Source organism: Rhipicephalus microplus, chromosome X, assembly GCF_043290135.1.
Source record: "Rhipicephalus microplus isolate Deutch F79 chromosome X, USDA_Rmic, whole genome shotgun sequence".
In the NCBI taxonomy this organism is placed as follows: Eukaryota; Metazoa; Arthropoda; class Arachnida; order Ixodida; family Ixodidae; genus Rhipicephalus; species Rhipicephalus microplus.
In genome coordinates this window covers 160,097,002-160,124,373 of record NC_134710.1, presented here as the reverse complement: position 1 = coordinate 160,124,373, position 27,372 = coordinate 160,097,002, and the positions used below count along the sequence as shown (strand labels likewise).

The window sequence follows — 27,372 nt, the reverse complement described above, 5'->3', positions numbered from 1 at the left end:
AACACCCGTATTCCAGTCCAGACATTGAGCACCGTACGCACGTTTTTGCGCGTAACTTAAAAGATTCATTAATTAATCGACTACATACATAATATACAACTATAACTGACTTCTCTACTCACCTTAACATGTCTGCAACAATATCACAAGAAATTCAATAAAGATAGCGAGCAAATGTCCCATTTCCCTGGTTTTTGAGGGTTTTCGGACGCATTTCTTGAAACAAACCGACAATATGGAAACAAAGTAAACGTGGTTGATTGGACGCCCCTATTTCAAGTGTAGCGACTCTGATACGGCCATGAGATATAAGAGTACAGATACAAAATGGTTTATAATTAAAAACATAGAGAGATATGCAAGTCTTGGTGAACAAATCAGCGTCCGAAGTTATTAAATATACTCGCAGTTCGTACAGTCAACAAGTCTTGGTCATGTTTACAGTTCTTAAATATACAGAAACATTGTCACCAAATTTACTCGACACCAAAAAGAAAAACAAACATGGGTAACACATGTCATATGACTTAGTATACCAAGAAAGCGAATCGCGTCTTCATCGAGGTGGTTCAGCATTTATTGTTTATTGTTTTGCCATTAGATCGAAGTGATGAAGGCCAAAGCAACAAATTGTAATGTCACGCGAAGAACGGCCAGCCGCTCGCGCCTCACGCTAAGAAGCAAGAGGTCATAGGTTCGACTCCCGGCGACAACTTTTCCTTCAAGTTTCCCTTTACCCTCTTTCAATATATTTTTACAACGTCATATCTGTGACGGAAACGCCTCAATTTAGCCATGGTGGACCCCGCCATGACACACTTTCATGTTTAACATCTTGAGAATTATATAGGCGGGCTATGCGATGGCGGCTTGATCCCGACGTAGGTAGTGTTGTAGAGCTCCAGGTTGCAGAGAATGGAAAGCAGCTGAAGGGGGGGGGGGAAACAGAAAAGGGAAAAAAGGGAAAAACACAAACAGTATTGATCCCGTATAGTACTTCTGGACCTTCTATTGTGGCATTATGTACATGAAACACACATCTTGGAAGAATCAATAACTTTAGGAGCGGGTGAGGGTATATGCTCATGCTTGTAAACGAAGATGCCGAAGCGGTATGGAATGCATACCATTCAACAAAGCGGAGTTTCGCCCAATCAAAAGAAGATATTCTCATCTTGTCTCCGGCTTGACTTCCTAAAACAGGGTCGTTGCAACTTTTCTTGGCAAGCATCTTTGGGCAACAAAATCACGAGCGCAACGCGTTTTGTCTCAGCCTAACTGAATTAACAGCGCGCAGAAAACAAGTACTGATAATCAGACAGCACGAGCGCGGTAAATCCGCGCTATCTGCCATTTTCGTCTGGCACGAAAGTGAGTGTCAATGAACAAACATGCGGAATCCCGTAAGAGAACGTGACCGCTCAACTGCAACGCCCTTTAATAGACGATTCATCGCCGTATGTCGGCTCGTCTGGGTCACACGGGGCGTGCAGCCCACTCTTCATTCTGTCTTCATGATTCGCTCCTTGAGCTCGGTCAGCTGATCAGCGATCGGCTGCGGCAGCGAGCGCCCCACTTGTTCGTCGAAGAAAGTCTTGATGTCGCGGCATTCCTTGAGCCAAAACTCTTTGTCCACGCGCATCAGCTCGGCCATGTTGATCGGCTCGGTCAGGCCGGTCAGGTCCAGCGCATCGTCGGTCGGGACGTAACCCAGAAAGGTCTCCTGAAAGTAGAAGCGTGGGCTCATCTCGAGATTCCCTTAGCCTGTCTTGTAGCTCATCCGCGATCACCAGCGTGATCGCCTTATAGACTGCTCATTGCTACAGGTGGCTCCTCTTTGCCAGACAGGAATGCCACCAAACGCGCACTTCATTCAGCCTTCACGCGTGAGCGTCTCGTGCGTTCAGCCCGAGAACTCGTCGTTCCACAGATACACATGCAATCGTACGTCTCCCGATACGAAAACTGATGCGTATTTCACGGAAAGTTACATCTAACTTCACGATAACTATAAGCCCGCTGGGCCCGTGCAAATGAAATACCAACACTGCTTAGGAATCAGCGACTTGTTACTTTGTATCATACTTGATCTCTGTGCCACCAATGCTGACGGAATATATGCCCGGAGCAACTATGTTATTTCAAAATGTTTTTTTTTCTAGATCCCCAGTGTTCTACAGAAACACCGCATAGAGTTATAAACCTGAGGACGAAGTCATCGACGAACATACTTTCAAATGCTGTAACAGGCCACCGTCACCGTTAAAATCGTTGTCATCATCATTTAGAACATTTCGGTAATGATATTATACGACACGCGGGAATTCTGCAACTGCAATCATATATAAAATAATGGAGCACTGAAGGGCACTGAAATGATGATACTTGTATCTGTAATATAATCAGCGCACGCAAGGCAGGGTGAATCGGAGTAGTAAGCATATTGGTCGTTGTTGATGATTGTAATTATATTTTTGTTTATTAAGTGTACTGTTACCATCCCCACAAGACAATCTACAAAACAAATGGCATCATAGCGATCATTGAAGTGAACGCGCGTTGCGTAGTACAAGCGTATGTATACCATCGGGCGTGAAAAGAACTCGTAGTTTAAACCCAGCCACCCATTACGAAAAGCGCACACGTTGAGGCTTAAGACCACGTAGGAGGTGCATGGCAAGTTCGAAAACAATTCACGCGCATTCTATCGCGTGGTTTGAAGCATGCTACCCATTACACAGCATGCAGTCATATGCTTTACTGACACCAACCACTTTCAATTTTATCAGTTGCATTGCAGTAATCCACAATTTAAACTTCTCTAGTCTTCTCTAGTAACAATAGTAAGGACTGTGCACTACGTGGTACGCACTAGTGACAGGATATCGCGTTCAACTCTTAAAGGCGAGGCTCAAGGATCCCTCAAATATGTTCTTCGTTTGACGGGCGTCGTGACCAGATTAGCACTCACAAATTTCGCATACATATAAGGGATACCAACATCAGTAATATCCGTCCCTGAGAACCCACACTGCCAGAGGAACCACGTAGACAACGCCATCAGCCGATGGCGCCGGCTCGGGCAGTCTGGGATTCTCAAGGACAGATAACGGAAGAGGCTTATTTGTGAACACGTTAAACGGGAACCGGAAACATTCATTGTCGGAAAAAACGCTGCAAAAGAGCACCGCTATATCTCTGTGTTCAATATGTCTAACATTTGTGTTGTGATATACTTCTCTTTCTCTCTTTCTCTCTCTCTCCCTCACACACACACACACACACACACACACATATATATATATATATATATATATATATATATATATATATATATATATATATATATATATATATATATATATATATATATATTGTAAAGAGGGCAGTGGGCATGGAGCTCGAGTATAGAAAAGGAAGAAGACTTGCTGTGATCGCACGCCTGCGTTCAGTTAGCCCTTGCGCTCAATAAAGCTTTCGTTCGCCGAGTCAACTCCTGCTGGTTCAACACCCCGTTTCAAGTGGTGGAGGTGCGGGGTACATCTGCTCCTCACCCTGGAACTTCGCAGCCGCACACTCCAACCACCTTCTGCAATGACTGATCCGGGACCATCTCAGGCCGCCACTCCAGCTCTCTCACCCACCTGTCTTCTGCGCTGGCGCTCTCTGGCAGCGCGACCCCCCTATATTTGGTGGCACAGAGGACCAAGATGTGGACAACTGGATTGCCGAGTATGAACTGGTGAGCGCGTACAATAAATGGAACGCAGCCGATAAGCTCACAAATGTGAGTTTTTACCTGACCGACGTGGTGAAACTATGGTACAGGAATCATCAAAGTGATTTCAGTACCTGGTCTGAATTCGCAAAAACCCTCTCGGAAGTCTTTGGACGTCCTGCTGTCCACCACCTTCGTGCTGAACAGCGCTTGCGTGGCAGAGTACAGAGAACAGATGAGACTTTCACGAGCTACATCGAAGATGTGCTCTTCCTCTGCCAGCTCGTCAACCCGACTCTGGATGAGGCAGGCAAGATAAAAAACATCATGAAAGGAATCGACGACGGTGCATTCCACATGCTTGCTGCGAAGTGTCCCCAGACGGTCGCCGAGGTGATTCAGCTCTGCCAAAGTTATGATGAGCTGCGTAGGCAACGTGCTTCCACACGTTGCGCTGCTCAAGACACCGCGGACCTCTCATCCCTCGACTATCGCCATGACACTGCCGACCACTCTGCTTTAATGCCACTCATAAAGCGATTCATACGCGAGGAGGTCGCCCGGCAGCTATCTATAATCACCAGAACTAGCGAGCCGATGGCACCCTTATCGCCTTCGCTTCGCCAGGTCATTGAATCGCAAGTTGCCGAAGCATTGCCGCCAGCTCAGGCTCCACCATCTGTTGCCACACCACTAACATATGCAGCCGCTGTTGCTCGGCCACGCGCTCCATCGTCTCCGGCTATCTACGAAGCAACTCGCCACGTTTATTCGTCGACGCCACCTGCCCACCCGTTGACTGTCCCGTCTCCGGCTGTATACGAAACAACTCGGAACGTTTATATAAAGCCGCCGCCTGCACGACCGTTTCCGGTACCTTATTCAGCGACAAGTGCCCCTACCGTCAGCCGATGGCGCACTCCGTATAATCGGCCAATATGTTTTTCATGTGGCATCCCAGGCCACATAGCTCGTCACTGCCGCCGTCGCAGCTTCCCTTCTCATGACATTGCAGGGGCCTCACACTACATGCCCACTAAGCCGCGATATCCCGTGCCTGCCGATCCACCTCTAGACGTACGTACCGGTCGCCGCCCATCCGGCTCAAGCCGTTCGCCTTCTCCTCGTCGCAGATCTATTTCTCCAATGTTACGTCACAACAGCCCACCGCGAGGAAAAAACTGACAGGCGCAGTTCCGGAGGCAATAACTGCGTTGGCAGCGAAAATTTCAAGACCTAACTGCGGTCCCCCGAACGAAATCGAACTCTATATTGATGGCATTAAGGTGCACGGACTTGTTGACACTGGAGCTGCCGTATCTGTAATTAGCGAGAAACTGTGCCGAAACTTGAAGAAAGGGACCACGCAACTTACCGACCTATCTTTGCAGACAGCTACGTCCCATCATATTCAGCGTTCAGCTTTGTGCGCTGCACGAGTCGTCATTCAAGGTGCGATGTACGTCGTCACATTTGTAGTTTTATTCCGTTCGTCGCATGACGTTATCCTTGGATGGGACTTTCTTTCGTCAAATTCTGCTTTGGTCGACTGTGCTCGTTCCGAACTCGCATTATCTGTGCCGTGCTGTGACCCCGACGATGGCGCTTCGTGTAGAGTGTTTGCTGCTTCTGACGTTGACATTGCGCCTTTCTCAGCTGTTGTTGTCTCGGTGTCGTGTGCCTCCCCTCCAAAATCGCCTGTGTTGTTTATGCCATCGGTCCCATCTGCGTGCCGTCGAAATATCATGCTTCCGTTTGCCGTCGTCGTTTTTCGCAACGATCACGCTGCCATTTATGTGTGCAATCCCTCGGACAGCCCGTCATCCCTACTACGTGGAGAATGCCTGGGAAGCTACGAACCTTACGAGTGCATTCTTCCGGCTACTATACGCGATTCTACGGTTTCGCTCCCAATTTGTGCTGTCACTCCTACCAACACGCCTAATGAAGTTGTCGATGTATTCTTGGATGCCATCAACTCTGAGCTCGCACCAACTCAGCGCGAAGAGATTATAAATCTTCTACTCCGCTTTCGCTCTTCATTCGATCGTGACCAGTCAGGCTTAGGCCGAACCTCTGCGGTCGTTCACCGTATTGACACCGGTCAACGAGCCCCGCTTAGACAGCGTCCGTACCGTGTCATCTGCTGAACGCCGTGTCATCAACGAACAAGTGGACGACATGTTGAAACGTGGCATCATCAAGCCCTCCAACAGTTCCTGGGCTTCACCGGTTGTTCTCGTCAAGAAAAAAGACGGATCCATCCAGTTTTGCATTGACTACCGCCGACTCAACAAGATAACGCGCAAAGACGTATACCCTCTGCCGCGCATCGATGATGCTCTGGACTGCCTACAAGGTGCAGAGTTCTTTTTTTCGTTAGATTTACGCTCCGGCTACTGGCAGGTGCCCATGGCAGAGGGTGACCGCCCGAAGACAGCCTTTGTAACACCGGATGGACTATATGAATTCACCGTGATGCCCTTTTGCCTCTGCAATGCGCCTGCCACTTTCGAAAGAATGATGGATACCATCTTGCGAGGTCTGAAATGGAAAACGTGCCTCTGTTATTTGGACGACATTGTGGTATTTTCAAGCGACTTTGCGACCCACCTCAGCCGTCTCGAGCAAGTTCTTACGTGCCTTTCCACGGCGTGACTTCAACTTAACTTGAAGAAATGTCACTTCGGCGCTCGCAAGCTTGTAATTCTCGGCCATGTAGTTTCTAAGGACGGCATTCTCCCGGACCCTGCGAAACTTAATGCAGTCGCGGCGTTCCTAAAGCCAACCACCATCAAAGAGCTTTGAAGCTTCATCGGCCTATGTTCTTACTTCCGGCGCTACGTCCGCAATTTCGCCTCCATTATAGCACCCTTGACGAATCTTCTTGCCGGAAGTTCTGATTTGTCAGCGTGGTCGTAGGCGTGTGATGATTCATTTCAGGAACTCCGACGACTCCTCACCACGCCTCCCATACTCCGACATTTCGATCCGTCTGCTCCAACGGAGCTTCATACAGACGCTAGTGGTGTCGGGCTAGGGGCCATACTGGCCCAACGCAAGGATGGCTTTGACGAGTACGTCGTTGCCTATGCCAGCCGCACCCTCAGTAAAGCCGAGAAGAATTACAGTGTAACTGAAAAGGAGTGCCTTGCCATTATTTGGGCAATCGGAATATTTCAGCCTTATTTATATGGACATCCGTTTGATGTTGTAACATACCACCATGCGCTTTGCTGGTTATCTTCACTAAAAGATCCTAATGGTCGGCTCGCTCGTTGGGCATTGCGGTTACAGGAGTTCGATATCCGTGTTATCTACCGTTCTGGACGGAAGCATTCCGACGCCGATGCCCTGTCACGTTCGCCATTGGCTTCAGAGCCTGTCGGCTTGCCTATCTCCACCAGTGCTGCCTTGGCCATCAGCATTTCGGACATGCCTTCCGAGCAACGCAAAGATGCTTAGATTTCTTCTCTTTTGGACTTTCTCTCAAACCGGACGCCCGCTCCACTTTCCAGGACGCTTCGCCGTCAAGCAGGACACTTCGCTATTCGGGATAACCTGCTTTACCGCCGAAACTACAGCTCGATCGGCCGTAAGTGGTTGCTCGTCATTCCCCAACATCTGCGCTCTGACATCTGTGCCGCGTTCCACGATGATCCGCAATGTGGCCACGCTGGTGTGTTAAAAAATACACTCGCTTGCAGCTGCGGTACTACTGGCGCGGTATGTACCGTTTCGTTCGCCGTTACGTAAGGTCTTGCCTTACATGCCAGCGACGCAAAATGCCCACTCAGCATGCCACAGGTCCCTTGCAGCCGTTGCCATGTCCAGCACGAGCTTTCGATTGGGTCGGAATCGACCTTTACGGTCCGCTTCCCTATACTTCGAGTAGCAACCGCTGGGTCATTGTCGCTATCGACCACCTAACGCGGTGCGCTGAAACAGCTGCGTTACCTTCTGCTACCGCAAAAGACGTTGCATGTTTTATACTGCAAAACCTGGTTTTAAGGCATGGAGCACCTCGAGAGTTGCTAAGCGACCATGGCCGCGTTTTTCTCTCCGATGCCATCAAAGCGTTGTTGAGCGAGTGTCGCATCATACACCGCACTACCACAGCCTATCATCCGCAAACTAATGGGATGACAGAGCGTTTTAATCGTACACTTGGGGATATGCTGGCCAAGTTCGCTTCATCCGACCAGTCAAATTGGGATAGCACACTGCCTTTTGTGACATATGCTTACAACACTGCAACGCAAACCACCACTGGATTTTCGCCTTTCTTTCTTCTTTATGGACGCGAGCCATCATCAACAATGGATACTATTCTTTCTTATCGATCGGACCCTTCAGAGATGACTACCGTTTCTCGAGCAGCAGCACACGCTGAAGAATGTCGGAAGCTTGCTCGTGCGTTCACGTCACATGACCAGACGCGTCAAAAACATCGCCACGACGCGTCAACCACGCCTATGAGCTTTGCTCCGAACTCACTGGTGTGGTTATTGATTCCTTCTACTCCTCCAGGACTCTCCCACAAGCTTTCGTCCAGGTACCATGGCCCTTATCGAGTTGTACGCCAAACATCCCCTGTCAACTACCTGGTCGAGCCGCTGGATGCATCCCCGGACAAGCGCCGTCGGGGACAAGAAATCGTACACATCTCTCGGCTCAAGCCATACCATGACCCTTCTGTGTACACCTATCCTTAGGTCGCCAGGATGGCTCCCTCATCGCCCGGGGGTGATTGTAACGAGGGCAGTGGGCATGGAGCTCGAGTATAGAAAAGGAAGAAGACTTGCTGTGATCGCCGGCTTGCGTTCAGTTAGCCCTTGCGCTAAATAAAGCTTTCGTTCACCGAGTCAACTACTGCTGGTTCAACAACACCCCGTTTCAACATATATATATATATATATATATATATATATATATATATATATATATATATATATATATATATATATATATATATATATATATATATATATATATATATATATATATATATATATATATATATATATATATATTTTGAGATCTAACAGTCAATAATGCCAAGGAAACTAGGGGGAAGTTATTAGACCTAATTGTAATGTAAATGTGAAGAAAGAAAAGTGGGTGAAAAGATAACTTGCCGTGGGCATGAACCAAACCTGTTACCTTCGAATAACGCGTTCGACGCTCTACCACTGATCTATGACGGAAACATGAGTACTTAAGTTATACACTTCTTTCCTTATTCATTAACGAGGGTCTCGTACTGGCAGATTTGGTGTCTTTAAGTTGTATACGAGTGACTATTGGTCAGCTGCCCCCTCGTAATAGGTTGATGTGCTACGTTACGCCAAACAGGCTCAAAAGAGTGTACCACACTCGCCGTCATGGCTGGTGGTGGCGCTGACTGATACTACCACGTTTAAATTCATATATATATAAACCCAATAAAGTGGCTGGGAAGATAGCCGCTGTGGTAGCTCAGTGGTAGAGCATCGAACACGCTATTCGAAGGTCACAGGTGTGGTTCCTGCTCACGGCAAGTTATCTTTTCACGCACGTTTCTTTCTTTACATTTACATTACAATCCGGTCTGAGAACATCCTTTATACTTTCCTTGGCATTATTGCCTGCTAGATCTCATTATATATATATATATATATATATATATATATTCGGAGAGAGGTCTCGTCTGTTAAATGATGAGCACATCTTGTTTGGTAGAGACTGTTGGACGTGCCTTGGCTATGTTGACTTCACCGTCGACGCGGCGGAGAATCCAGTCAAGGACGCGGGAGTTCTCGCCAAAACCTGGCCACAGGAACTTGCCGTCAGGGCCTTTGCGGAACCAATTGACGTGGTAGATCCGGGGAAGTTGGTTGCCGTTTTTGGCGAAACTCAACCAATGGGCCAGATAGTCGCCAAAGTTGTACCCGAAGAAAGGTCGCATACCGAACGGGTCGTTCATGATGATTTTGCCTGGAAAAAACGCAGGAAGATAAGATACTCAAGACCGTGTAAACGGATCGTCTTATCAGTCGACGTTGCATACCGGATAGCTCGGAAAAAGCGTACGAAATTACTTCAAAGTAAGGAAGATTAAGAACGTTCTGAGAGGTAATAAAATCACGTTGTGTTCGGAAAACATCATGTATGCTTTGTAAGCTACAAACGTTGTGTGTGTGTGTGTGTGTGTGTGTGTGTGTGTGTGTGTGTGTGTGTGTGTGTGTGTGTGTGTGTGTGTGTGTGTGTGTGTGTGTGTGTGTGTGTGTGTGTGTGTGTGTGTGTGTGTGTGTGTGTGTGTGTGTGTGTGTGTGTGTGTGTGTGTGTGTGTGTGTGTGTGTGTGTGTGTGTGTGTGTGTGTGTGTGTGTGTGTGTGTGTGTGTGTGTGTGTGTGTGTGTGTGTGTGTGTGTGTGTGTGTGTGTGTGTGTGTGTGTGTGTGTGTGTGTGTGTGTGTGTGTGTGTGTGTGTGTGTGTGTGTGTGTGTGTGTGTGTGTGTGTGTGTGTGTGTGTGTGTGTGTGTGTGTGTGTGTGTGTGTGTGTGTGTGTGTGTGTGTGTGTGTGTGTGTGTGTGTGTGTGTGTGTGTGTGTGTGTGTGTGTGTGTGTGTGTGTGTGTGTGTGTGTGTGTGTGTGTGTGTGTGTGTGTGTGTGTGTGTGTGTGTGTGTGTGTGTGTGTGTGTGTGTGTGTGTGTGTGTGTGTGTGTGTGTGTGTGTGTGTGTGTGTGTGTGTGTGTGTGTGTGTGTGTGTGTGTGTGTGTGTGTGTGTGTAAACGCGCATACACAACATCAAGTTGCTCCGTCTGCATTTCTTTTGCAACAAATGACTGCACATGGCAATGACTTCATAACACTGACTGGACCTATCAACGATGAAATTCGAATGAGTTCATTCCAAGGCTAAAGTTCCGGTGGGTCATGGCATGTCCTTGCATTCCCAATGTACTATACGATACAGTTCTAACCATATCCAGCAGGTTCATTGCCACATTATGCACTGCTTGTTATGCATCATGTAATAAAATTATGCAAGCTCATCAATGGAATTTTTCGGTTTATCCACGTACACGGGCAGTGAGAACCTTGGAAGCGTTGTGTCCGAGAAGCTCATAACTGTTTGAATAATGCAGGAAGTTGGCGCTGTTAATTTTATTATCGTGGTAAACTTCGTCCAGCTTCGCACAGAAAAGCGAGAGTGAACTGCAGAGACAGCAACTGGTTTCGCCTGACCATCGGTCGAGCACGGAGCGTTCTAATCGCACGACTATATATCGAGTGCTATCATACGGTATCATACCTTTGTGCTCTGCTGCTGCCGTAGTTTCTGACCGCATGCACGCACCAAGGAAAACGCCGTGGGTCCAGTTGAAGGCTTCGAACACCAGGGGAACTCCTGAAAAAGGTTATACTAGTATTTCAGCTAATTCAGCCATACGGTACCTCACGTAAACAAATAAAAAAATAAATTCCAATGAAGTAGTATATGCACAGTGTAAATGCGTTCACAATTCATTACTATATATGCTAAACTGGTTGCGTCGGCTAATTAGAGGTCCCATTTTTTCCAAGGGCAGTGCAAGCGTCTTGTCCCGGTTCTGTAGCAGACAATTTATTTTCCAGCTCTCTTTGCATCATGCCCCGCCGTGGTGGTCTCGTGGCTAAAGTACTCGGCTGCTGACCCGCAGGTCATGGGATTGAATCCCGGCTGCGGCGGCTGCATTTCCGACGGAGGCGGAAATGTTGTAGGCCCGTGTGCTCAGATTTGGGTGCACGTTAAATAACCCCAGGTGGTCAAAACGTCCCGAGCTCTCCACTATGGCGTCTTTCATAATCATAAGGTGGATCTGGGACGTTAAACCCCACATATCTATCTCTTTGCATCATCTGTGATGACAATCTTCGAACAAGACTATTGATAACGCGGAGTGTATTGCGCGCAATGACGACAAGCGCCCAATCTCACGAACAGAAACGCAGAATGAAGCGCCGAGAAGGTTTTTCTTCGGTTAACAATAATTCTTGGTGTTTAAAGGGCGACTCACCAGGCTCCCAAAATACAAAAAAGAGCCAATATTCTTTTCTGATATTTCTCGTCCTTCTTGGCGCACTACTGTGACGTAGACAGTAGTTCCCGCCACGTCTACTGGGCTCTCGAATCGTCGATATACGCAAAACATGTGATTTGTCTCCTGCACTGCATTTCCATGCAGCCGCCCATCCGTTCTTCTTTGTCTCACATGAATATTGTGAATAATCAACCGATCAAAAATCACTTTTTGTGTTTACAACTGCGCAAGCGGCGAAAACGGCGTGCAGTTGAGAAGCGTGAAATGCTCATAGGCTCTAGTGCTTAGTGCTGACATCTTTCACGTGCATTCCTGAACTAAGGGGCGTGGAGGATGCATCGTGTGTATGAAGGAGAGGAGAAAATCACCCCATCGTCTTTAAACGCGGGGTGGTGAGTGACCTTTTAACGTCTCAAAACCACGATATGCATTATGAGAGACGCCACAGCGGAGGGCGCCGAAAATTTCGAACATCTGAGCTTCTTTGGCGCGCTTCTTATTCAAAGCATACTGCCCTCAAGCATTTTCGGCTCCATCGAAAATGCGGCCACCACGTTCGAGATTCGGTCCCGCGACCTGCGGGTCAACAGGTCGCGGGACCACCGTGGCGGGTGTTATTTAAGTTCGCTCGTCAGGTGCTGCTGCGGTGATCGCGAAAGCATGGTAGAAGAATGCACCTTCTGGCCTGCGGCCTCCGAAGATTATGGCGGAGATGGGCACGCCTTTGGGGTCCTCCCAGGACGGATCGATGATTGGACACTGTCCAGCCGGAGTGCAGAAGCGCGCGTTGGGATGCGCGGCTGTTTTGGACTTTTCTTCGGGCTTCCAGTTGGGCTCGCCTTTCCACGACTTGATGCTCACATCGGGTGGCGGCATGTTGAGGCCCTCCCACCAGACGCCACCATCGCTCGTCTCGGCGACGTTCGTGAAGATGGTGTTGGTCTGTATGGTCATCATGGCGTTCGGATTTGTCTTCCACGAGGTCCCTGCGGGAGTCAGTAGCTCACTATAAGAGCCGAGCAAACAAGACACCAATGATGCCCTGGCGACGCTGTCCAGCCTTACGGGGCGACTCAGAGACCATGGTGAGTCAGTCAGGGCCACGTGCGATTTGAAAACAACAACAACAACAATAATAATAATAATAATAATAATAATAATAATAATAATAATAATAATAATAATAATAATAATAATAATAATAATAATGAGAAGACGATTCGACGTTTCTTTCTTTTCTTATTAGTAAAGGATAACATTGTCTGACGGGGTCGTGCCACCCAAATAGCAGCAGCACAAAGACATTTACGAGTATAAATGCACACATGAGAATTAAATTCTACACTTGTTTGCATAAATACGAGGTGCAATTCATCAAAATACATACAATAAACGAAAAGAAACAAAAATATAAGTGTTATACTGTTTGACTTGCTTCTAGCACATTAAAAGACGCAGAAGCACAAATATAACAAAAAAATTTACTTACAACTTTCGAGCACAAAAAGAAAAAATGAATGGAAGGAAACTATAGGAACAACTAGTAGGGCTCACGAACCACATGCGGGGAGAAAAAAAAGAAAGAAAAAAACAAAATAACACAGAACATTAATGCGTAAACATAATGATTGGTTAATTTAGGTTAATTCTCTGAAAATGATTCTTTTATTGTTTTTTTTTAATGCTTGCTTCCTAATTCCAGAAGTGAGCATATCTGTGGTTAAGGCATAGTCATTGAGGAGGTTAGCAATTTCAACAGCGAATTTTTATTCCCAGTAATTTATTATACTATGTGGTTTAAATACAAAAATATTTCTCAAGTTATAGCCTGTCGTTTTTACGCTGCATGTGTTTACTCTGGAAGGAATGTTTGTCAGACTGAAATCACCGCACAATTTCAAGAAATTGCTTATATGTATGCAATTTGGACGTCTTTAATATTTAATTTTTAGGATAGTACGTTTTGGTGTTTACCATACGTTCTAAGTTTTCTATTGCATGTACAGTTCTGAAGTATTTGAAGTGATCCTAAATTACAGCGTGTAGTAGTCGACCAAATTATACGACTGTATGCTAAACGGGAATGTATTATAGCGCTATAAATATGGTTCTGCACTCTTGCTGGTAGCAAATAGCGCAGCCTGTTCAACGCACCAACAGCGCGGGCAATACTACTTTTGAGATAATCTATATGTAAGGACGAGGACATATTCTCGTGGAATATAACTCCCAGAACTTTCGCTGTGCTTGATAGTTGAATATTCACTTTTTGAAATCGCAGCTTACGATGAGAAGCTGCGTTCGTTCCTTTTTATTTAAGGAGCAAGTACTTTGTTTTACTTACCTTTGATTGAAGTTTATTTGCATTAAGCCACATATCCAATCTTTGTAGCCAGGTGTTGGCTTGTTCAAAAATAATGTGCAGTTCCCTTCCTGAGAAGAACACGTTAGGGTCATGGGCACATGGTATAATGTTAGAGTAGCCCTGTGACGTTACCTCTACAATATCATTTATATACAACAAAAAGAGTACAGGTCCTAAAACAGAGCCTTTGGGTACGCCAAATTAATTAGAATAGATTTCAGAGGTAGCGCCATTTATCATATTGTACTGTGTTCTTGCCATTAGATAACGTTTTATTAAGTAAAAAGCGACGCCACAAATACCATATTGAGTAGTTTTTAGAAAATAAAGTTGTGTCGCACGCAATTGAAGGCTTTTCTAAAATTAAGAAATAAACCAAGGGTTAGCATTCGGTTTTGAATGCTGTCAAGAATTTGTTGTTTTGTTTATTTCAAGTAAAGCTGTTTCTAAATATTCTTGCAGAAACCATATTGCTTTTGTGCATACATGTTTTTATGCTTTTGTGTTTAAAACCACTCAATCTTTTGTTTATAACATATTCGGCAATTTTCGCAAAAACTGATGGTACGGAGATCGGTCTGCAGTTATTCATAGTTAACTGCTCCACATATATGAATAACGGTCACACGGGCCAGCTTCATTTTATCCTGGAACACGCCGTTCAAAAGATTTAGATTACAGATATGTACTAGAGGCATGCTTACATCGCTAACGGCTTTACAGCCGTTTCAAATTTACATCGTCAGCACCAGCCGCACAACTGTCTTTAAGCGATGAGATTATGCCCTGATCCCCCCACTCGTCGGTGGCTATTAGGAACAGAGTGGAACAACAATGATTTGCAATATATTCGGATGGAGATACATTGAATATGAACCAACATCTGTAAAATGGGCACTGAATGGATTGCGATCTAAACGTCTGGCAGCCTGCTAAACTAAACTAAACGCGCTCTTTTTCTCTCGCTCACTCTCTCTCTCTCCTGGGTATTTTGTTTTCAACAGCAAAGTTCTTAAAGTACGAGGTGGTATGTTGGGTGTCCGCGAAAAAGCCTCCAAGCAGTAGCTTATATCAGCCGCGCCCACCAACGGAGACCATCCGCGCAGACACCGCGCCGTGTTTGCCAGCCGCGCGAGCCGCGGTGCTAGCTACGAAAGGCCCACGCTTCTACCGGGAGTGCCGCAGCCTGCTTTGCGCGTTAGGGCTGGTGCTGAACTTTGGGCGCTCTTGCAAGGTCTGTGACAAGCTGTGGTTCGACTCTACTTTGTCTACGCCAAGAAAAGACCAAGCACCCGCCTTCGCTGTTTTTTAAGCTTTACTCGGTTAGTGTAGACTTCTCCCCTATTTTTAAGTCTTTCTTTTTTAACTGTCAAGGCCTACATAGCCATCCCTGAGCCTATGAGGGCTTAGCATTGCTGCAGGTCTTATATTCTTTTAAAAAGAACAAAAAACAGCAAGGCTTTGTATCTAATACCCGCCTTCATCTAGCGCTGCCCTTGCGGTTGGTATGTGCCAAGCGTTTTCAACACTGCGATAGCTGCACCTGCCGGCAACATGCATACACTGCATTCGTTTCACGCCCCTCACCTGGGCAGACGCCGAAGAAGCCGTTTTCGGGGTTCACGGCGCGCATGACGCCGTTCTCGTCAAAGTAGAGCCAGGCGATGTCGTCGCCGACGCACTCGGCACGGTATCCCGGCAGCGTGGGCGTGATCATGGCCAGGTTGGTTTTGCCACAAGCACTCGGAAAGGCACCCACGACGTAGAACTTGGCACCGGAAGGCGCTGTCAAGGCCAGGATCTGCGAGCGCCACCGTTCTGCGCTGTCGTGATCCTATAGGTTTGCCCTGCCGCACACTCAGCTATTTTGCGGCAAAGCTAGCTTTAACGCGGGCAACACAAGCGGCAGGAATGCTTAGGAATGCTTGACACGGCGTTTTCGTAATACTACGATGCTAAACTTTGCACATTTTAGTCTGTGGATTAAGTGCGACTGACTATATAAACATGTGCAGCGGGAAAGTTTGGAAATAATTGCATTGGGTCATCCCATATATATGTCGTAATCTGTCGTGTGCTTATCACCTCATAAACTCATTGTAGACACTTGTCAGCGTATAATCTACAGGAGTACGCAAGACAATAATCTTAAGAGCAAGATTGACGCTAGCACGTTCAAATTTCATCTCGCCCTGATGTATATGCCACTACGCGCATTACCAGCATGTGCTCGGCGAGCCAGCCTTCACGTTTCCCAAGATTGCAGCCGATGCGCAGGGCGAAGCATTTTTTGGCAAGCAGAGAGTTTCCACCGTAGCCGCTCCCGAAAGAAACAATTTCGTTGTCGTGCGGTATGTGCGATATGATGGTCTTTTCGGGATTACAGGGCCAGTTGTTGATCAAGGGTACTGAAAAATGATTGAAAAAAAAAAAACTCAAACGGTGCACAACAGAGCATGCATCTGAAATAATAATTCGCTTTTGCCCCTTGTTATGTGATGTGGAATCCGTGTGTAGACAACGAATTAATGGGTGAATCCAGAGCGTAGCGCACCTTTGAGAGGCAACGGTCGGCCCATGCTGTGAACGCACTTGACGAACTCTTTCTCTTTAGTGGCAGCCAGAGCCTTGGCCCCCATGCGGGTCATGGTGCGCATGCTGGCCACCACATACGGCGAGTCCGTCACCTGAATGCCAAGTCGGGACAGCGGCGACTCCACGGGGCACATGCTGAACGGAATCACGAACATGGTGCGTCCTGCGCTCCGCAGCGCGCGTGGCATCCGCTCATCATCTCGTGTGGTTGCCATTGAGAGCGGTACAACGTCGGTGAGGTTAAAGACCAGTGGCATTCTGACGTAATATTTTGTGTCAACTATTTGCCAGTCGGCAACGGCTTACGGCGGGCGTATCGACAGGGGGCGCTGCGCCTTGCTCCTAACGCATTCGCTAAATGTAGTGGCGCTCACCGTACGCAGCGCCAAACCAACAGCACAGGTGAAATTTTCTTTGAACACAGCAGTACCGTATCTTCAGAATAGATTTTTTTTAATCGTCATGCGTGCTCCATGAAGACGCGTGGCAGATTCTCTTCTGTGCAAGCTGCATATGCGACGCTCTATCGCAGCTGTCTAAAACACGAGGCACGCGAACCCTTCGCTAGCGGCCCGCGACTTCACGAGAAATACACTTTTGTTACTTTACTAATAAACATTTGCATAGTGTTCCAACTTATTGCGATTAACAACGCTTACATCGGGGGAGATTCAGATATGAGACTGGTCTCAAGCATTGCTTTCCTGAGGAAGCCCATGTGGCCACCACATTGAAATTTTGCCGTTTTAGTCATTCCGCAGATGGGTAATGCTATATTTATTGAAGATTGCGTCAAATCACCATGATATAATACGCATATATAAGATATGGCGGTCTTTCGAATTGTAACATTACAAGACATTTTCTCCCCCCCCCCCTTCCTTCCCCACTCAGAATTTCTTCCTTTTCCTGGCCCCCGTTGGATGAAATTTCGGGTCTGAGGCCCGCTATTTGAGATGAGTGTGAGACCCCCACTTTATCGTAATGAGCACCAGCATTGCCGAGGTGAGATCACCCCTTAACAGGGATATGAAACATAAAGCTATATCCCATCGTGAACTTACTTACAGCGCAACACCAGAAAAAAATACAGGACAGGGAAGGAGCAAAAGAGAAAGAAAAGACGGTGCCGCCTTTTTTTTCTCTTTTGCTCCTTCCCTGTCCTGTATTTTTTCTGGTGTTGCGCTGTAAGTTCACGATGGATCCTAACCAACTGGCCCAACTTACCGTCTTACTATAAAGCTATATTCCGTTCTGCCTGACGTCGAGTTTACATCAGCAGCGAAGCAAGCACGAGCGCCAACCAGATTTTTTTTCCACCAAGAACCTAATCGAATGCTGTGCCTGTTTATGTGTTATTCTTTTCCCTTTCTTCAAAACCGAATATCATAGCCTGCTAGCTACCTAACTGGATGCTGCGTGTCGGTAAGCGCGTAAAATGTGGTGTAGACGTGTACTCGACACTGCTTCGCCTATCAAAAAAGTTCGCAGAGTATTATGAAATGTGTGAACAAACGAATCAATACCTTCTTACTACCAGTGGATATATTTATTTTGCGTAAATCTACTCTCGCCAGCTGTAGCCGCTACCGAAATGATCGTTGGGCTGCTACCTTCAAATCAGTTTGGGACAAGATACTCTCCGGCAATCAAAAAAAAAAGACTAGATTTTAAGCATGTTAATAATGCTTTGTTAATTTATATACAAGTCATTTGGACGTCGCGTTAGAAGTAGGTGATTTAAATGCAGACCGATAATTTATAACCATGAAAATATCGAAGACGTTGCGGCGAAAAAGATGAGGTATTAGAAACTATCTTTTTACTGAACGTCTATACGCCATGAAATGTTTTCGCAGCTTTCGCTGCATCCTGTTACGCACATGCATTGTGGAGGTTATGCAGACGATTAATAATAAACTACCAATAGCGGGTACGACAATTCAAACAAATCTGAGTGTTCTTTCGATCCAACAAGTTAGATTTCCTCAAAACACAATTGAACTCGTACCATTCACGTGGATGGCGTATACTTATCGGGAGGAACGGGAGTAGAAGCTGTAAGGGACCAGTTGCTTATTTGCACTGCTCTCTTAACACTGTTAACAGTAGGAGAGACTCCTAGGATTCGTAGACCTTTACAGTTTGATACACGTACCTCACTCAATGCGCTTTTGGTATTATAATATTGATTGAGCTTTCAAAAAATAGCTCGGCTGTAGGTTTTATAATGCCACTTCGAAAATCAGGAAACGGTACTCAGCTTATATTTAGTCTTCTCAAAAGTCTTTGACCTCGTTAACTACGACATTTCGCTGGCCTAATTGTTACACTTTTACATTAGAGGCATAGTTTATTGTTTAACCTCGTCGTATTTACAGATTGCAATGACCGTGCAGGTAAATGCTCAGATGAAATGAGACCAGTGAAATGTGCCGTACAGCAAGCAGCGCTTGCTGTGCTCCCCTAAAGAAAGTTAATGTAATCTACTAGAAAACTGAAGTACTACGGAGTTGGGAATACAATACGAACGTATTGCGGTGAGACGGAGACGACAGCGTTAATGAACATATACGGGGCGGCTCGACATCTCGTGGTCTCACCAGCTGCTGTCGTGGCTCTAATATTTGGTCAGGTATGTGGCAGTGCAGCGCACCTTTCATGCATCCAGGCATGCATTCGGAGAGAATTTTGCGCAGCTCCTCGGGGGCGATCCAGTTGCCTAGGATGCCCTTGACGCCCGGCGCCGCTATGGGCACGGTGTCCTCCTTGCGCGCTGTCGCGATGCACGTGCGCCCTTCGACGCGCGCCACGTCCCGAGGATCCGTCCGGACCAGATAGCTGCAGAGCAAGCACAGCTGTTCCTTCGCAAGCTTCACCTCGGCCGTCCGAGAGAACGTCAACAAACCTCGGCCAGACTTACTTCACGCAGATGCGGAAACGTGTTATCCGACACTAAACATCACTCAGATCTTTATGCCAAAATGAGCCTATGTGTGTTCGTAACGAACACAATGACGCCCTTCGGGATACCCTGCTGGTCGTGCCGAGATGTTTATACGATCGAAAGAAATCTCATAAGGTTGGGCGCGTGCACGTGAAAAAATCGCTGTTACGCCGACCAACAGAGGCAAACTTTCAAACCTTTCTCTGAAGCCCGTTCTGAAGTATTTTTAATGGCACGTAATAATTAAACCTAGATGATCCGTTGAGTTTCGAAACTATGATCGGAGTATGAGGCAAATCATAGTGGGGTACCTGGGAATAATTTGACCAGCTATAGTTCACTTAAACAGCTGCTTTTGGCCACAATAGCCAAGGATGAAACATCAGTTTTCGAAGCGGAGTTTACTCTCCCATACAAATATCTCGCATAAAATGGCGGCTCTGAGCAATTGTGAAGCTCAGCAAATGCTGATATACCTTATTTTCATAATAATGTAAATTTTCCCATAGCGCACCCAACGTACATCAACACTATCTCAACGTCGGGATACATCAAAAAATGGTTCTGACGACTTCACGCAGCAGTATATGGCTAGTTGTCATGGCGTAAGATATCAAAACTTCCAGAGTAGCCACTTGTGCATCAGCAAGGCCCTCAAAATGGCCGCTTGTGTGTCACCAACGGAGCACGTTGCAAAACTACCGTGGAAATTTTACGATATAGAAGCTCATATAACGTATTGTGACGTAATAAGGGTACGGATAGTAATCAAAACTATCTTTTAAAAACGTGCTGTAAACAAATTTTCTTCGTACACTCACACTTGGCAGTGTGTTTTGTAGGCTATTGAAGGCTTGGCCTTTCACTTCATGAAAAAAAGAAAGTGATGACAAGTGAAAAACTGATAACTCCCGTTTCAGTGTCAGCACCACTTTAAGATAGATAGATAGATAGATAGATAGATAGATAGATAGATAGATAGATAGATAGATAGATAGATAGATAGATAGATAGATAGATAGATAGATAGATAGATAGATAGATAGATAGATAGATAGATAGATAGATAGATAGATAGATAGATAGATAGATAGATAGATAGATAGATAGATAGATAGATAGATAGATAGATAGATAGATAGATAGATAGATAGATAGATAGATAGATAGATAGATAGATAGATAGATAGATAGATAGATAGATAGATAGATAGATAGATAGATAGATAGATAGATAGATAGATAGATAGATAGATAGATAGATAGATAGATAGATAGATAGATAGATAGATAGATAGATAGATAGATAGATAGATAGATAGATAGATAGATAGATAGATAGATAGATATTTGTGAATGGTGCGGAGAATATAGAGCAGGCTACAAAAAGTGCCCCGCCCTATAGTGCGACAAATTGTGTCTGCCATTATCAGACGCGCATTTCGTTGCCGTGAAGTGCATTTATTTAATGCTTATACGTGGCGCAGGTGATCCACTCGTTCGTCACTGCACGTCAACCAGAACGCACTTATGACCTTACATATGCATTGTGCCACCAGCTGACCGCATACACTGCGGGGACGTTCAGGTCGACCATGCTGTCACCTAGACGGCCACATGAATAGTCCTCTACCTTCCTTTTTTTTTTAATAGCTGACGAATAGGTGCCACGTGCCAGTTGTGGATGGGTGCCCACATACATGCACCTTCACGCATAAGCTTATAAGCAGTCACGTAACAAGACTTCACGCTGTGTGGCTACGCCTTGTTTGTACACTTTCTTTCAGCTAACGAAAATCCAACGGATGCGACGAGGTCACAAACCGTGAGGCATGTTTACAAACTAATACGACTGTACAAACAACGCATACATGGTTCTCTAGGTACTTGACTTAAAGACAAACTAGCGCCTGACAGAGCGTTAGAACCTTTCTGACCAGGTGACACTAGGTGACACCGTCCTCAGAAGTGTCGTAGCCAGGGGATGGCACACCAAACACGCACTTCTCACGGAATTTCTTTCTGCCATTGGACACAGAACATCAACCGACCATCAACCACACTTGCCCTCCCTGCCCCCCCCCCCCCCCCCGTCACATCAAGGCTTCCAACGAAACCAATATCTATGTGCATTACTTCCCCGCATGACTGCTCCTAAACAGCGTAAGTGATGAAAGGAGTAAAAAAAGAGATAGAAAGAAATAGCATTGAAAGAAACAGACACACATCGTACGATGATCAAACAGGGCGCGTGGCAAACTAGGCTGGGTGACGCACCAGTTGGCCTGCTTCTTCAGCTTTACAGCGAGACCAAGCTTGACCATGAAGGCCATGATAACCTCGTGCTCCTCGATGCTGCCGTCACAGACGTACACGTTTGCTGGCTGGCACAGGCGGCGCTGCTCCTCGACAAAGTACCGCACTTTCTTGGGCAAATCGCTAACATCGTGGCCCTTCCAGATCCCTGGAGGCTTGAACACCCAGTCTTCGTCCGAAGGGCCGGCCGGCTTTGGCGGCTCCGGAGCAGCCGCGGGTGGCGGCGGCGGTGGTGGTTGTGTCTTCTTCGCATCCTGCGCTTTGAATAGCGCGCTTGAATGCATGGTGGGTACACAACACCCGCATTTGGGTATGGTGGCTGCCCATCGAGCTCATCACGGAGTAGCGTGCAGTTTATAATATTTCTTTAGGATGACATCCCGAGACCTCGAATGGAATACGCTCAAACACGATTGTTAAAGGGCCGCTAAAACACATTTGACTTTTTTTATGTTTCAAGTAAACGCTTGCATCGAGTTCATAACGTCGCCTCGACCAGCAATGCCAAAAGTGGCACTGCTGCGTGCCGCGGGTGCACGACAAATTCCAAGAAACAGTCCATTCTCCCCTCTGTGCCTTTCGGCAGTCCTCATCCCCACAGCTTTCGCCACGACGTCAACATGTCGTCTGTTCGTCATGTACAACACTTGTCCGTCCACTCACAGATATCCTCCTCGCACGCTGAGGAAGAACACTCGGCCAGGAGAAGCTACCAGCCGACGAGCGAAGGGACGAGCGAGGGCGTATTTAGTGTAATCAAGCGCGCGTAACTCCGCTGTTATGGCCCCGTTTAGAAAAAAAATTGTTGTCACCACAGGTTCGTTGGAGACTCATGCACAACTGCAAAACAACGACTAAAAATCGACCTCTGGGTGGTCTAGGGGCCCTTTAGGAAGTTTAAATATAGAGCAATACGACACGTTGCCAGCTGTGCGGGGACAGAACAACTCATGAGGTTCAACGTGCTCATTGCCCCGCTGTCTACGTCTCAGGCTGAGGTAAGCTAGACCATGTGCACTTATATCAATGCGTATTTATTATCACCATTTGTTCCGTAGTCATTTTGAAAGCAGGCTTACACGCGTAAGCCTGCATCGTGAGCTACGGTAACAGAGAGTCGGAACTGCTAGTCACACCGAGCTTGCTAGCAAAGAATAAGAGCTCAAAGGTACGTGCTCCACTCACCGCCATGTCGGTTGTGCAGCGGACGCGGCGTTGCGGCCCTTACTGAAGTCGGAACAGCGGCTGCCAAGCGCCGCCCTTGTGCACCAGCCGAAACGCACCGCTCGCGCTCGAGGCACTTCATCTTCCGTCCCACCTCGCGAACACGAACGCATGTGGCTACGGTATTTACTGGGCCATTGGGTTTTCTGACACTGCTAATCATCAGAATTTCATTGTTCGCGTGGAGGCACAGTCGCATCGAAGGAATGACGCCGTCATTTCGGGTGCATTTACACCTTCACGATAGTGTCATTAACATTGAAGCTGTTTAAGTTAGCCTTAAATTGCGCGACCCACGGGTATTTGCCGTGCGGCCTACGTGAAAACTATCATCATCGTAAACGGGCATGTGATACGGAAACTGAAGAAATGGTCCACTAAATGGAAGAAGAAAACTGTCATCATTACGGGGCGCGATTTCGCACGCTTATACAATCAGGTAAAGTTCATTAGACCTTGCACTGACTACTTCTACAAGGAGCACAGCCACTTGTTATATGCCAGGCGCAGCGACCTTTCTAAATCAAGAATGATGGCAGTGGCCGTCACGAAATTTTGTTGCCACATTACCTCCCTCAATTTTTACTTGCATAGATCAGGTTTATAGAATTCCCCTATGTGGCTTCACTGTAATCAGGAGGAAACGATTGGTCATTTTTTTTTGTTATCGTGTCCCCCATTCAATTTATTCAGGAGCACCACCTCTTCGAAAAATGGGCCTGCAAATATCAGAACCTATTCTTTTCTAGCCTCTACACTGGGGTACAACCACAGGGATGTTTTATTTGCCGTTCAGGAGTATATAACGGTGACTAAACAATTGTCTTGCTAAATCCTGCTTGCATTAAATATTTCCAAACTGAAGAATGGCACTTCGAATCATTAACTAATTAGCGCTTCTAGAAATGAAGAAATGCAGAAAGTATTGGGGAAAATTCACTCGTTATTCGGTCCATTCCCTCCACTGTGTATGTGCCATGCCTGGAGGAAAACAACAACGAATATGGGTCACAGTGCGGCCTATCAGGAAACTGTCATTACAAAAGGGCGTACACGTGCCACAGAAATAGGTAGGTGGTAGTACCGGTAGAACCACAAGGCGTGGTCTAGAAGTACTCTTTGGTGAGCTAGTCGGTTCATGCTTCTGGACAGGCCACAAAAGTATGGCTAATTTTGCGCGACAAAACAACGAGGAAAGGGTCAAAGGGAGCGCCAACTTTCGACTTTTTATTAAACATGTTCTACGCCAAAATTTATACAAAGACATGCGCAGAAATCCAAACGCACATTAAGTGCAAACCATCATAATAACGACCTGCGAACTAAGAACTTGTTCTCTGCCTGCGAGGCACTGACGTATCACTGATATGTAAGGAAACCTCGTGCTTTCATGAGTAAAGACTCCAATCGTCTCGAGCCGTGGTGTCCCTGCTTCTTCTGATAACCTCAATATTACTGAGGTGCGTCTCACACTTATGAAAATTGCAGTGCATTGCCAAATGTGTCCCATCTGTATCTTTAGGTTAAAGCTCGTGTTTCCGCACACCCTCATTCACGCACCTCCACATCTGGCCGACATACATCTTGCCGCATGCAGGATAGGGGAAATTCATACAATACACCGGTAGCACATTTTTGTGTACGTTTTGGCGTGCTTCTCGGCGTACCCACCTTTGTTACTACCATCAGACCATATGGACAGAGCTGAGACAGCTACGCCCCGTTATTGACATTATAGCTGAGCTTTAGACTGTATGACTTTCTAAAAGTTTAGGGCCGGCAAGCCCTCTGGGCTTGTGCAGCTTTGGCCTAGGGCCGAGCGTGGTAGCTTCGACTCCCGTTTCCTGGCTGCCGCCTGCTATTCCAGCCTGTAATCCCAGTCATCCCTCGTCCCAGTGGCGTTTAGCGGTGGGCTACTGCACGTGCAACCTTGCAACCATGCCTCGTATATGTTCCGTGCTGGAGGGAACATACGAGACATGGCTTCGCTTACCGGCCATCTTCGATAGGCCGGCGAGCTTCAAGCGAGCTGGCTGCCCCCGTTGTGCAGTCCTTTACCCGTTCCTCCAGGGCTGCGACCTTCTTCCTGACGGTGGGCTCACCCTGGTGGTGGTATATCGAGTGGAACTTATGTCTTACCAAGACCGACCACGGACTATCATCATCGAGAGCGTTACCCTCGCCTCTCCCTGCTGTGTCACAACGTCCTTCGGTCCGGTCTTTTGTGGAGACACCACCTTCTTTGACATTGCCCCGTTGGCCAGCACCCTTGCAGCTGAGCTAACCTTGCCACTTGGCACCATGGACATGATTTTATTTCAGGAGTGTTCCGACTTGGGCGTTTAGAAAGTGTATGAAAATATTATAAAATAGGGAAGACATGGTATGTGCGCATTTTTTTTCGTTTCTATTACTGCGGCACGCACCCCAAAAATGAGTTGGGGTGATAAACAGCGATAAACAAAAGTAGGCCAATTAAGCTATGCGCCAGAATAGCGAGCCGATCGAACCTAACGGATGTTCTTAATGCAAAGAGTCCATATTTGTTTCATGGCTTGCAAAAGGGTTACACTGCGTTCCTATGCACATTGATGAAGCTGGGGGTGATTTTTCGCAGGAAAGCAATGCTGAACTGGCAAAGAGCGCGAAGGCCACCACACTCAATAAAGCTTAGTGTGACACTGGTTTTCCTCGCACTCACGGTAGAGCATGAGCAAGCGTCGTTATAAATAATAATAATAATAATAATAATAATAATAATAATAATAATAATAATAATAATAATAATAATAATAATAATAATAATAATAATAATAATTTTAGGGTTTTACGACCAGGAACCACACACACTCCTTCCTATGTTTTATGTTGCCGGCGTTATTGCACGTGTAGATACCGCCTTGCGCAAACAGCGCCAGAAGGGTCACCCCGTATTCACAAACGATCCTCGACTCGACTTCCACCCTTCACTTGACAGAGTTGAGCAGTGCGCCGCTGCTCGGCTGAAATTGACGCTGTGGTGCTCCAGAATCGCACCACATTATCGCTGATATGCAGTGACTTGTCGTGCCTAGAGAGGGCACTTGCATCGGCTTTCTCAAGTGGAGGTGAAGCGTTGAGTGAAGGGACGTTCTAGAATACGGGGGTGAGAGCATTCTGGATAGTCTTCGGATAAACTGTTCGACTTGGGCCTGCTAACGCGAACAGCTGAGCGTTTTCTGGAACAAACTCGGCCATCCGCGATAACGCTCGAATGTTCGACGCCAGGTGAATAAATGCTAACGCAAGTTGCTACCATCGACAGTCGACGCTCTGTTGGCTGATGTCAGTGCGCATTGCTTGCTTCAATTTTGAGCTTCCGTTCCCTGGCCACAAGTTCGGCCAAATAAAGAGTTTCACCTGGGACACGCCGTCTGCTGCCTTTGTCAACGTCACCGCCCCGTGACAATATCATTGTGATGGACGCATGGAGGGCCCCGGGAATCTCTACAATCTGTCTGGTGTTCTTTAAAGGGGCCTTGCAACACTTTTTGAGCATGTTCAGAAAACGCTGCCGATAGGTATATAGCCAAGCCTCCCGAGAACACGCGAGCCAAATATAACGAAGCACGCGGCCTGAAATTTAAATTGATGCTCTCAGTCTGCTAGAAATATATCCATCTTTTCTCTATACATGGTGCCATACACACCAATCACTGCGCCTCATACCCAAGTCCGCAACCATAGGCTAACTTGAACATCGTACGCCGCATAGTCACCGTGGCCGCTGGAGGATGCCGTCATGTGACCGCCATCACATTCAAGGTAAGCTGCGCGACCGAAGAAAGAAAGTTCTCAAAGTCACGACGTTCGCTGATGCAACTTCTTGCACCGTTGTCACCCCTCCTTGGGTAGCTTTCACATCACTCGTTGGTGCGAGAGAAGAGAAAGCGCTTGGAGCATGCGACTTTTCCTGCACTCCTACTTGACTGATTTCTAAAGCTTTTGCAACATATGATTCGTGAAGCGTCGTCGGCGTAGTGCGCTTATAGTAATACTACAAATCAGAAAAGTGTTTCAGAGCCCCTTTAACGTGCACTGCATCGCACAGTATACACGGGCCTTTAGCATTTCGTTTCCATTCAAGTGTCACCATCGCTGCCGGA

At 46.7% G+C, this 27,372-nt stretch overlaps 1 protein-coding gene across 1 annotated transcript; it reads right to left on the bottom strand.

The window, feature by feature from the left end:
• Positions 1-1,404: 1,404 nt before the first annotated feature.
• LOC119176912 (phosphoenolpyruvate carboxykinase, cytosolic [GTP]) lies at positions 1,405-23,292 on the bottom strand. Its single transcript, XM_037428251.2, has 10 exons — positions 23,189-23,292; positions 21,965-22,257; positions 19,397-19,581; positions 16,700-16,903; positions 16,366-16,553; positions 15,733-15,946; positions 12,458-12,766; positions 11,012-11,107; positions 9,456-9,694; positions 1,405-1,723 (listed from the first exon to the last, which is right to left on the bottom strand). The coding sequence occupies exons 1-10, from the start codon at positions 23,192-23,194 to the stop codon at positions 1,502-1,504; spliced, it is 1,956 nt and encodes a 651-aa protein (XP_037284148.2). The 5' UTR covers positions 23,195-23,292; the 3' UTR covers positions 1,405-1,501.
• Between the last annotated feature and the right edge of the window lie 4,080 nt (positions 23,293-27,372).

Coding starts and splice junctions, on each gene's coding strand:
- LOC119176912 (XM_037428251.2), bottom strand. Junction 19,582..21,964: donor CTGAAGAAGCAGGCCAACTG/GTGCGTCACCCA, acceptor CTTGCTCTGCAG/CTATCTGGTCCGGACGGATC. Junction 11,108..12,457: donor CGGAGGCCGCAGGCCAGAAG/GTGCATTCTTCT, acceptor AACCTTTTTCAG/GAGTTCCCCTGGTGTTCGAA.